Source organism: Oncorhynchus gorbuscha, linkage group LG15 (assembly GCF_021184085.1).
Source record: "Oncorhynchus gorbuscha isolate QuinsamMale2020 ecotype Even-year linkage group LG15, OgorEven_v1.0, whole genome shotgun sequence".
NCBI lineage: Eukaryota > Metazoa > Chordata > Actinopteri > Salmoniformes > Salmonidae > Oncorhynchus > Oncorhynchus gorbuscha.
This window is the reverse complement of record NC_060187.1, coordinates 31343781-31356899: the sequence shown is the minus strand read 5'-3', so window position 1 is coordinate 31356899 and position 13119 is coordinate 31343781. Positions and strand designations below refer to the sequence as shown.

General features: G+C 43.6%; 1 protein-coding gene across 5 annotated transcripts in view; it reads right to left on the bottom strand.

Moving 5' to 3' along the window:
• Positions 1–315: 315 nt before the first annotated feature.
• Positions 316–13119, bottom strand: part of LOC123997628 (spermatogenesis-associated protein 16-like) — a 60693-nt gene continuing 47889 nt past the window's right edge. For 3 of the 5 annotated variants that reach the window (XM_046302062.1, XM_046302058.1, XM_046302059.1), the window contains 4 exons: positions 12480–12592; positions 8430–8594; positions 6427–6510; positions 316–3232 (listed from right to left, as the gene is read on the bottom strand). In XM_046302062.1, coding sequence (XP_046158018.1) covers positions 2984–3232; positions 6427–6510; positions 8430–8594; positions 12480–12592 — 611 coding nt within the window. In that variant the 3' untranslated portion in view covers positions 316–2983. The remainder of the gene's footprint in view (positions 3233–6426; positions 6511–8429; positions 8595–12479; positions 12593–13119) is intronic. The other 2 variants (XM_046302060.1, XM_046302061.1) reach the window with 2 other exon arrangements.

The following is a 13119-nucleotide window of genomic DNA, read 5'->3' as shown; positions in this document are numbered from 1 at the left end:
AAATGTAATGTAAATGTGAGCTGTTTCCCAAAATCATCGTTATTTACGTTGCACTTAAACTCTCATAATCTAATGCCTGCCTCGTAGAACAGCCAAGACCACTCATAGAACAGCTAAGTGAAGTCGTTAGATAATATTTTGCCCCCCCACGTAACTTTAGACAGAAAATCTCCACTAAACATATAATCACATGGTTTATTCACCTCTCCGTGACCTGATAACTTCAAAAAAGTTGACTACAAATATACAGTTGCCGATGTCTTTGCATTTGATGCAAGTATTAAAAACATGCTTAAAATGAAATCGAGTCAAAAGTTGACACACCTACTCATTCAAGGTTTATTTATTTGTATTTTTTACTATTGTCTATACTGTGGAATAATAGTGAAGACATCAAAATACAAGTCTCAACGTCAACGGTGAAGAGGCGACTCAAAGATGCTGACATCTCAGACTGGCCAATAAAAATAAAAGATTATGGGCAGAACAACACTGGCACTGGACAGAGGAACTGTTGACTTTGAGACTGGTGTTTTGCGGGTACTATCTAATGAAGCTGCCAGTTGAGGACTTGTGAGGCGTCTGTTTCTCAAACTACAGTCTAATGTACTTGTCCTCTTGCTTAGTTGTGCACCGGGGCCTCCCACTCCTCTCTCTATTCTGGTTAGAACCAGTTTGGGCTGTTCTGTGACGGGTCTAGTACACAGCTGTGTACAAGATCTTCAGTTTCATGGCAATTTCACACATGGAATAGCCTTCCTTTCTCAGAACAAGAATAGGCTGACGACTTTCAGAAGAAAGTGATTTGTTTCTGGACATTTTGAGCCTTTAATCGAACCCACAAATGATGATGCTCCAGATACTCAACTAGTCTAAAGAAGGCCAGTGTTATTGCTTCTTTAATCAAAACAACAGTTTACAGCTGTACTAACAATTGCAAAAGGATTCTCATGATCAATTAGCCATTTAAAAAGATCAACTTGGATTAGCTAACACAACGTGCCATTGGAACACAGGAGTGATGGTTGCTGGTAATGGGTCTATGTAGATATTAAAAATGAGCCATTTCCAGCTACAATAGTCATTTACAACATTAACAATGTCTACACTGTATTTCTATCAATTTGATGTTATAATGGACAATTATTTTTTGCTTTTCTTTCAAATACAAGGACATTTCTAAGTGACCCCAAACCTTTGAACGGTAGTGTGTGTGTGTGTGTGTGTGAATATATATACATACATACACACAAGTAACAAAAAAGCTGTAAAAACTGAAAAAGCTATTTTGTCATCTGAAGGGGGTGTGTTGGATGGGCTAATAATATATGTTTTAAATTATATGAAAGATGCATCGTAAAACACTTGTAAGAATATGTTCCATCGCTATCGGGAAACCGGGCCCTGGTCTGTCAAGACGTGGTTCTTCATTCAACAACAAATAATTACATTTGGTACTTGATGCTCGCACACCAATTAGTAAAAACTGTGACCACACCATCGCCATGACAGTTCCATTCTACTCAGTAAACTCCATGACCTCTTCCACTCTACATCAACTCCAGCAGCTAATAGACATCAACTGACCAATTCTGAACCAGGCATCAGTGTGAACCCATGTAAAGTGTGCCACAAAACTGTGTTAGCAACAGTGAGGCAACAACAGGCAGTGGGGCAACAACAGGCAGTGAGGCAACACTGCAAAACAGTGCACTAATTAAAACACAAAAAATAACTAACCACATTAGCATTCCTATATCGCCATTCTAACCATTTTCATATAAAGAGCTTTACACAAAAGTGAAAAACAAGGCTATGGCCTTCAATGTGTTCATTAAATATGCATGTAGGCTTGGATTATAATAATTGTTTACCAAATGGAAACTGCACCGGGCATAACTAATCTTTTAAAGATGCCAATAGAGTACCTATGCCAACGTTTTCTCTCCCCGACCACTCAATAAATGTCATTAATTTATTCAGCGAATAAAATAATGCATGCCCATATTGCTGATCACAACATTTCTTATGCCGACTCGGGTGTCAACAGAATCCCCAAGGTATTAAGCACCCATCTGAATGGAAACGGAGGAAGCAAGAGACAGATGGAGGGTGGGATGAGAGAGTAAGAGATAAACACTGTACTGTAGAGTAGGAACCCTGAATGAATCCTCAAATAGGGAAATGTGGATTATTCAGCAGTAGTAAGGAAAAAGAGAGAGACCAGCCTTTGTTTTCCCAGAGAGAGTAGATAACAGGAGAGAGAAAGCAGCTGTCGATAGCACAGAGCGCCTCTGATTGGCTGTCTCAGAGGAACTACTTTGGGAAGCCGGTGCTGACCGGCCAGTTGATGGATCAGCCGTGGGCACGTGAGTGACGAGGGCCCCACTGATTGTGTTCACTCACAAGGTTTTGCCCTGCCCGATCAATCCCCAAACTGCACATTTGGCATTGAAATGACTGTGATACTCCAGACTGTAGTAACATGGTCATCATACTGTAGACCAAGTGTGTATGCTGCTGTTTCCAGCTAGCTACTTCAGGAGGAAGCATGTTTGTTTTATTTGAATCACCTTTCTTTTCCTCCTAAGGGTTGAGTGGGAAAAAAAACCCATATGGATTTGCTTGTGTTTACAAACCATCTGTCATATTACAACTTGCATGAACAATCATAAATTAGCGAGTTTAAACATGAAAACATCTCATTGTGTATACATTGAACACTCCCACACGTTTGAATCAGCTAGGTCTTTCATCTAGAAGTGGGGCTAGAGACGCTATCTTAACGAGTAAACAAGGAGGAGTGTTAAAAACAGACCCTAAATCAGAGTGAAAGCAAGGCTGCAGAGTCCATTTATTTCTGCCAGCCTAGAGTAATGGTGTGAAAGATGCTGGGACTGAAGATGAGGCTTTGTGAGAGGAGGGTGTCCATTCATTTTGAGGAGGACGACGACTTTGGTCCTCCACTGTCCTGGCCTGCAGATCATGGGTCTGGTAAGGTCATTGGTGCTACTGCGGTCTCCTGCTGGGTTTCAGTGGGACGGACTTTGGCCTTGTCTGTCACCACTGTACCCCCCCCTTTGGCTTCTATTTTGACCCCTGCTTTGGGTCTTCCTCTGGCTTTCCCCTCTGCCCCCTGGACCCCGGCCCTCTGCTTCCTACTGGCCCTCTGAGCCTTGTTCTTCAGATAGGTCTCCTCCAGTTGGAACAACAGATCCTCCAACATCCCCACCTGAGCAGAAAACAATTCAAAACACAAGAGAACAGAACAAGTTACAATGTGCTATAAGCAATAACTAACACTTTTCACGGGGAGACAGATTTTCCAGAGGAGCGTGAGGTTATATAGATTGTGTGTTGCGAGCCAAGCCCAGCAGCTCAACCCCTCCTCTCCTCTCTGCCCCACCAGGGAAGTAATTACCTGGTAGAGATGTAGGGTTTGGCCTGTACCTCCCTCATTCATTTGTGAGGTGAAGGCTTGGCGTGGGAATTTACTGTGCCCAGCCCGCGCTCATACAGGAGAAAGGGAGGAGGAGAAAGGGAGTGAAATATGAAAGTGAATGTATGATGAAGAGATGAATTTACAAAAGCCTATTTGGAGTACCGGGGAGAGATGGAGAGGGAGCACTCAAAGTGAGGCTGAGGTGAGAGCGAAGGAGAGCGAGTGGGGGAAATAAAAGAATGAAAGAAACTGAAAGAGAAACAGTGAGATAGAGGGGAGATACAATATAGAGAGACTGAAAGAGACAGGGTGATAGAGGGATGTGTGTGTTGTGAGTGACAGAGGAGACAGTCTGATGGTGGAGGTGGTGGTGCTGGGGTGTCTGTTTCTATTAGTGGGATCTGAGACCCAACTCCACAGCCATACCCTAGGGATTCACCTAAACTCAGAGCAGGAGAAGTGGGACTGAGACATTGACTGGTTCAACCCCATCCTGCACTTTCTCACCCTACATACGCTCTCCACACTTCCCTCCCATGCATCTTAGAACCTGGAACTCCATTTGAACAACAATTAGCCTCTCCATTGGTGTGCAGGCCGCATCTGCACCACTTTCTATATGAAAACAGCAGCAACTTCAGAGGGCCCAGGGCTGACTGAGGTGGCTGTGCTATCTATCTATTTGTTTATTTGGATGCCAATTATCTTTTGCAGAAGCAGCAGCTACTCTTCCTGGGGTCCAGGGAGTAACAAAACACTGATACACAAGAACAGTCACACAAATGTACGATATACAAACACAATACAACAAAAAATACAAACAATACAACAACAAAACTTGTGTGTGTGTCTATGGAGGCTGTCATGCCATGCCCAAGGAGCTGAGCTGTGATATGACACCTGTCAGTGTCTATCAAACCTGTCAGCCCTCATCACCACGGTGACGGAGTGTTACCCTATTGACTGACACTCAATGTATTCAAACTAGCCCAGTCAATACAGCCCTTAAAACATTTAGTGACCTTTTCACTGTTCCAAGTCAAATGAGTTTCTAAATCAATAAAAACGAAACGTTGTGGTGAGTCACAGTTCAGGACTACTTTGTAGTTTAGCTTTGTGTTGTTTGAGCACAGACTCATGTACAAGCACTCACCGATGCACTGCTCTTAAGCTTTTCCATCTTTCCAGGGAGGGGTTGGAAATATTCTGAAGTTTGAGTAAAACACTACAGCGCTGCGGTAAATTCCACATTTCTTATAGATATTTTATGGAGCGGAAAACATTGATGCCGTCTTTCTGCCGGAACTGGAGAAAGTGCAGTTATTTTTAAGTCATTTATTTACAGCAAGGGCCAATGTCCTTATAATGACTGGCCAAAAATAAACAGGAAAACAATGTATAAGCAGGAAAACAATGTGTATGCAGACCTGTGTCAGAATCAAGTTGCCATTTCTATTTGTTAGTTAATGCCCTGCTGATTTATGCCAGTTGAAGAGAGCCGAAAGGAACACGAACTTGCCACCTCTAATATTTCTCTAGGCGTCGAGTAGCCGCACTCAACAAATTATTGTGTTGAGAAAAGGTTGGTTGTCACTCTCAGGATATATGAAGCAAATACTGGCGGGCATTGATTATAGATTTTACAGGTCTGAGGATGGGAGATTTTATGACCTTATGCACTTTATAGAGTGGATGGGTGCATGTATGCTAGCACAGGCTAATTTGCGCATACAGTAACAGTACAAATGGCCCTTACATAAAATACTTGAGAGATGGCATGGCTGAGTGGAGGATAAGGTAGCCTACATTGCTTGCAGTGCTTCCAATTTCTTCCACAGCCTTATATCTCTTAGTTTAACAACTGATTTTAGACACAGTGCAGATAACTCAGCGAAAATTACACCTGCTACAATGACGGTAAATTACAATGTGAATTCAACATGCACAATAAATTCAGGGTGACTAACCAATAATATAGTCTTGAGTTAGAAAATGTGATGTTAGTTATCATAAGTAAAGCTTGACCTTTCAGTGAAAATCAGTTAAATATCCAAATAGGGAAGTACTATAATGTCCCATTGAATAATTCAAGTAAATTACAACTATTACTGTATCCATTACAGCGATGACATGTTTAAACATTGAAACAGAAACAGCTTGCCAGCCCTTTCCTGCTCAGTTTGACAGACTCTGCATAGGAATGTATGGGTCAGGATAGGGAGTGAAAAGACCCATCCACCTGCGCTGGGCTCAGCCTATGGCAGTGGGCTTTTAAGGTGTGAGTATGTGTCGATATGCGTGTGTGTGTGTGTGATAGAGTATGTGTGTATGTCAATGTGTGTGCATGATTAATACAGCCCATCACTAACGGCTGTAGTCATGCTCCACTGGGTGTGAGATAGACTGACCCAGTGATGCACTGCACTGCCCTGCGTCAATCCCCCTCCCATACCCACAAGGCAACAACTCCACACAGGACAGAGCATGGAAATGCAATCAGGGATATTGTAATGTGATTTATCTTTGATTTTCAGCTGTCCAACGAGGCTCCAGCCCTACAGAACTTGATGTTTATACGCTGATCTGCATTACAGTATCTCAGTAGCTTTACACTGGGTTTTGTTCTCAAGCCAAGTCTGTTTGCAGTACTACGTACCGTAGTGAGATGAAATGCCAAAGCCTCACTAATTAACAAAGAAAATAATTTGGTCTGAAAAATGAAATGGGCCTTTCCCTCCTGGAAGCCATGCCATTTGAAAGTTCAGCAGGCATTGTTCATCTTAATAGAGGTGACAGGCGTGCCACAAGGATATCCCAACGCAAAATATATATATTTTTTCCTGATTTGATATGTCAAATCATCATTTAAATTTCGTTGGGAGAATGCGAAGCGTGTGTTTGGAGGGTACAGTGTAGACGTTGGTATTTCCATCCCCTCGTCCCCTCCTCGTTCTCATTGTCATTTTCCCTTTCTCTCTATTTACCTTTTGCATTTCATTCCACACACGTTCTCTATCAGTCCGCCTTCCTTCAAGGGTGTCCATAGTGTCTGCCATTAGAGCCTGCAGCTGTGGGCCCGAGATAAAGATTATCAGAGCGCAATTCACACACCAGCAATAACTTCTCTAAACACAGACTTAAAAGCTAATTAAAAAATCATTTGTCGGATGATTATTTTTACAACTCATTCCTCATACAATGAGGGCTGCCATCTTGTCTTTTTTCTACATGGAGAGAAGCCTGGATGCTGTGGCCTTCCACAGCAGCGGTGGGCTAGGGGAGACAATGTGGACAAATTGACAAACAGCACTCGTCCATCCAACAACCTCTGTCTCACATCAGAATTTAACATTCGTCCATGTTTCTCACATGTAAAATTTCTAAGTGTTTAAGGCAAAGTTTAGCCATTAACGCCAAATTCTTAATGTTAGGCATTAACTCCGAATGGGTTAAGGTTTGGGAAAGGCTTAAAACAACAACAAAAAACATTGTATTACTGAATTCAAATATGCAACCTTTGGAACCAGAGGCAGATGCTTATGCCCATCCACCATACCCGCGCACAATGCCATAGCAAAACCAAAACCAACTTGAAAGTAACAGCGCTCACTGTTGCCCCTAGTGGTCGCTTTCCACGTAATCTCCTGACGTCCTCAGACATGGATGGATGTTGAATACCGACTTGCATCACGGGTGACCTGCTTGCATCCATCAAGGTGCGTGGGAGGAGGTAATATACATGGGGCTGCACTTTGGAGCCCATTTATTTGCAGCACTAACTCTTAACCGAACCCTTACCGTAAGCATAACCCTTACTGTAAGCAAAAACCTGTTTCCTTGTGGGGACCGGTGAAGAGCTGAAATCTCCCCATTAGGATAGTAAAACACACACACACACACACACACACACACACACACACACACACACACACACACACACACACACACACACACACACACACACACACACACACACACACACACACACACACACACACACACACACACCTTTCCCCCTTCTATTTCTCCAGACACAGGACACTTTTCTGGGGGTCAATTCACCAACATACAACGTGTGTTCTGAATTATTACATTTCCTGAGAGAGAGCGCTCGCCGGTAAAAGTTTTTTTTTTTGGTCTCCGGCCGGACATCCACTGAAAACTCAAGAGAACTCTATAGTTCAGTTGGTAGAGCATGGCGCTTGCAACGCCAGAATAGTGGGTTCGATTCCCAGGACCACCCGCATGTATAATGTATCCACTCACCGTAAGACGCTTGGGATAAAAGAGTCTGCTAAACAGCATATATTTTAATTAAAGGCAGAGCAGCTCCCAGTACTGAGTGACTGTGCCAAAATATCCACTAAAAGAGCTGGGTATTTAAACTGATTCACTGACAGAAATATAATTATTTTGGACATGTGTTCTCCTTGCCTGTTGAGAGGCACATCGTCATATTGTCATGACTCCAGTGTATGCGACAGCCGACCCCTTTACTGTACTGTAATATCTGTGGCAGTAGAAGCTGTCATGGCTGTTGTTGCCTAAACAAACATGGCCCCTCTCTCCTGGTCTCTATTCATGGTAGATTTGGTTGCAATATCACAGCCACCGTCTCTATTTTAGTAAAGAGGCAATTATAGAGCTTCAGCAGCACAGCACACGGTATACCTGAATGAGACTTGCATACACCACCTCCTCCAATTCTGTTTCCCTATTCCCTCCTGTTATCTACTCTCTCTGGGAGAGCAAAGGTCTCTCGCTCTCTTTCCTATCCTATATATATTTTTTGGCCCGTGTGCTGTTAAAGTGCTCCTAGATAACACCACCTCAGGCCTAGGAGAGACCTCTTATCCACGCCTGTACCGTCTCTGATATTACTGAGTGGTGTTGAGGTCGCTGCGTCCTGTTGTGTGTCAGTGCACAGAGAATGAGTCAGTACTAGATAGGCATTTCAAAGTTTGGCCAGAGACTGTTGGTTGCTTACCAGTGAGGTCTCTGCGTGGGTGAGGTCCTGCAGGTAGGGGGCGACAGCGAGCTCAGCCAGTGCCTGGTGGAGGATGACGGTCTGCTCCCTGCTGCGTTGGATCTGTCCCAGGTAGCCAGCATACTGCAGCCTCTCCACAAGCCCAGACCCTGGGGAAAAACCTGCCTGTTGTCTTGGAACAAACACAGCATGTGAGAAACATGGAAAAAATCAAACTTGTAAACCACACCCCCTTCTCTCTTTTCACTCGGCCCTGTTGATCACTAATCACACATTTTTCAAACAGCTGATGTCAAGCAAAGAGCCACTTTAGTTTGAAGGTAGGCCTTGAAATACATCCACAGGTACACCTCCAATTGACTCAAATTCTGTCAATTAGCCTACCAGAAGCTTCTAAAGCCATGACATCATTTTCTGGAATTTTCCAAGCTGTTTAAAGACACAGTCAACCCACTGGAATTGTGATACAGTGAATTATAAGTGAAATAATCTGTCTGTAAATAATTGTTGGAAAATTTACTTCTGTCATGCACAAAGTAGATGTCTTAACAGACTTGCCAAAACTATAGTTTGTTAACAAGTAATGTAGTTTTAATGACTCCAACCTAAGTGTATGTAAACTTCCGACTTCAATATGTCACTGTCACACTGCGCAGTTGTCTGTACCGGTTCATTATACATTTGAATTTTCAAGGGTGGTTAAACGGGGATTGCTGGCCACTACACGGTAGCTACTACTACAAAACATTGAACAACAAATGAGCATAGATCGTCAGCAGGATTAGCATTTTGCTGAGTTTTGGAGTATTGACAGCTGTTAACACAGTTCCATAAGGACAAGTGTCAAAAGGTCCTTCCTCCAGTGGTATCTAATCTAAGTAGCTGGCGCTTCCTGAAGCGATCCATCACTGAAGATATCTTTTGGCATATCTCCCGTTGTGTTCTTTCTCCACCCGCTGGAACCTGACAAAGTGCCCAGGCCCTTTTATTCCAAGGCAACAAAAGGCTGAAAATCATGTTGAAAAATTGTGATTTTCTTTTTGTGGGACAACACCCCACCTCTACCCCTCCTCTCGCAGACCTCAAGGTTTTGTTTTGTCCTGGCCTGCCTCCCTTCTCGGTTTACTTTCAACATCCCAACGAGGGAAAAAAACAAAGGAATGTGTTTTGTTTTGCTCCCCCTGAATATTTCATATAATTATTTTCTTGTACTACTCCCTCCTACCCTTCACATGCAATGTTTGGGATGCTACAGAGCAGAGCAATACAAGGAAAACAGTGTAGTAATAGAGTTAGATTTGTATTGTAATTATGTACAGTATTGAAATTAGTTAACCCACACCTCTATGCCAATGCATTTACTGCCTGTATGATAATGCTAGTTAAACTATGCAAATTATAAAATTGTTGGTGCCTACTGTAAAATATTTTAAGCTACATCTCTATTTGTTAGCATACTGTTCCTATATGAAGACCCAGAACATAAGCAGATGTATTTCATGAACAAATATTTTCAAATACTACATTTAAAGCAGCAAACGTGAAAAACCCATCCCGATTTTAAAATTAAACAAATTAGCATTGCGCGCTTCACGGCTCTACCAAAATGCATGCTGCACACATCAAATAATTGTACACTATTTGTTGGAGGGCGTTCAAGCTGCATTTGTCTACATGCATCGCAACATAATAGGATTTCCTTGAGCCTTCTCAGCTGCAGGGTGACTAATTTAATAACCATTGTGTCTCTGCATCTCAAAGAGCCGGTGTTACAGATGCAGATGTAATTACAATGATGATGCTTCTGAAATCGATAGCCAGAGCTCTGCTGTGCGGCTCCAAATGAAATCTACTCTTTAGTTTGCATTGTCCATTTCAAGAGAAAAAAGGGGTCAGTGATCAACCAGTTGAATTATTGAGAGCAGCAGGAGGACAGCGAGTTCGTCGGTGACAGGGCTGTCTATGTGGTGGCGAGGAGTTCGCTTGACCTGCAGCCATGCTGCCAGGGGCCACGGAAGAGAGTGTGTTTCTCTCACTCTGTGTGTGTGATTCTGTGTGTGTCTCTCTCTCTGTGTCTCTCCCTGTCTATGTGTGTGTGAGTGAAAGTGTGTGAATGCATACGTGTGTGTATGTGTAATTCAATTGTGAGACTCCCTCAGGCCACATGCTGCTTAGTAAACCCGAGACAGGATCGAGACACAGCACACCAATCAGGGAACTGGCCTGGCCTGCACTGGAAGAAATGAGCACTCCAATTACTAGGGACAAGCACATTTTAACAACAACAACAACGACAGTGCAAACAACTTCCCCACAAAGTCTTTGTTACAAGCCACTCTGAAGCGCCATGCTACTTCATTCATTACTGCTCATTCCCTTTCAAAACACACACCGTAATTCATTACTGAATAGCTGTACAACTAATGGCTATAGTACACACGTGAGTAGAAAGGGGTGTGTATGTATGCGTGTGTGTATGGTTCTCTTCAGGTAAGCAAGAGAGAGCTGCTATGAGTGAATTCATTTCTTGCAGATAAGAGGACCCCACATTATCATTTTGAAAAAACAATCAATAGTTCCTCTCAGGTCTCAAAGAGATAAGCCTTTAGTTCTGCTCTCCACATAACCTGTACTTTCCTTTTACATGTTTCTATGGTCTTCCTCTTTATAAGGATTATTAAAGTAATAACAAAAGACATCAAGGACACCACAGTCCTCCTAGAAATCATCTTCATTATGGAAATGTTGTCTTTGAAAATGTAGTAATTATGATCCACATTATGTCCTGACAACGAGCTAAAATAAATTACCATTGTTGCTTGATTACAGAACATTTTCTTACTCCACCAATTCCAGGGATTTTAGGAAATAAGTGGGTACTGCCACATTAAAATGACAAACTATGTGTGAACTGTTATCATGGTACAAAATACGAGAGAAAGCGTTTGAAATTAAGATACAGTTACTGTGATGCATCTGAACAAACGTTGCTTAAATATGACACAGTTCTGACTTAATAGGCTCTTACCAGTGCTGCCTAGCAGTCTGTTAACGCTGCTGCCTAGCCGTCTGTTAACGCTGCTGCCTAGCCGTCTGTTAACGCTGCTGCCTAGCCGTCTGTTAACGCTGCTGCCTAGCCGTCTGTTAACGCTGCTGCCTAGCCGTCTGTTAACGCTGCTGCCTAGCCGTCTGTTAACGCTGCTGCCTAGCCGTCTGTTAACGCTGCTGCCCAGCCGTCTCTTAACGCTGCTGCCTAGCCGTCTGGTAACGCTGCTGCCCAGCCGTCGCTTAACGCTGCTGCCCAGCCGTCTCTTAACGCTGCTGCCCAGCCGTCTCTTAACGCTGCTGCCCAGCCGTCTCTTAACGCTGCTGCCTAGCCGTCTCTTAACGCTGCTGCCTAGCCGTCTCTTAACACTGCTGCCTAGCCGTCTCTTAACGCTGCTGCCTAGCCGTCTCTTAACGCTGCTGCCTAGCCGTCTCTTAACGCTGCTGCCTAGCCGTCTCTTAACGCTGCTGCCTAGCCGTCTGGTAACGCTGCTGCCTAGCAGTCTGTTAATGCTGCTGCCGTCTCTTACCAAGTCACCGGGAAATGAGTCCATATCAACCTACCCACGACCAAGGCGTGATGACCTTCACAACGTCCTGCCTGTTCTTAACAAGAAGAGAGTAATTGACAGATAACACACATGGTGCACAGTGTTCCAGCACAGTGAGGCGTCAGCTAGCCTAGTGGTTAGAGCGTTGGACTAGTAACCGATAGGTTGCATGATTGAATCCCCGAACTGACAAGGTAAAAATCTGTTGTTCTTCCCCTGAACAAGGCAGTTAACCCACTGTTCTTAGGCTGTCATTGAAAATAAGAATTTCTTTTCAACTGACTTGCATAGTTAAATAAACAGTGACGCCCAGCACCTTTTGTTGTTATCAGGAGTGTTTACCAGTACATCATCACTCTTTTTAGTAGCGCTTAAGGACCAAATATGACCTATCTTTCTGTCAATTATGGTTGCTTTGTTTTCCTCCACTCAATGCATGTAAACGTATACCCACAGCTAGTTTGGTGCACTTAATAAAATCTAAGGCTGGTAGGATCCTCCTGCTGAACGTGTCACACACCCGCTCCATGTCCTCTGGGCTACTGGAGCTGAATGAGGCTCTGGGTCCTGAACAAACAAAGAAATAAACATACAATCAACATCCACAGACTCAGCTTTAAACTCAAACTTACTTTAGCACAAATAAATTACAGCTAATCAACACTACGGTTTGCTAATCAATGCAGGATTGATGGTGTGTCTGGTTCTGTGTTTGTGACTCACACAGAGCAGCAGCAGCACACACACACACTGCAGTGGTGACATCCCCTTATGGTGAGCTCAGCAGCCACCCCCCCTGCGCAAGCGGCAAATGACTGATGGCTTAACAGACCCATGCAGTGCCCATGTCTTTGATACATTACACAAAGGCATCGATTTCCCCCCTGCCTACCCCCAACCCTTTTAACAGAGAACAGAGCAGAAGACTACAGCACAGCTGACCTCCTCAGCTCTGTCTGTCCGCTCCTCTACCGAGGAACTGACCAAGCAGACAAAGATAGAAGCAGATTTAGACAGACAGACAGGCAGACACAGACAGAGACGACAGACAGACAGACAGACAGACAGACAGACAGACAGAGACAGACACAGAC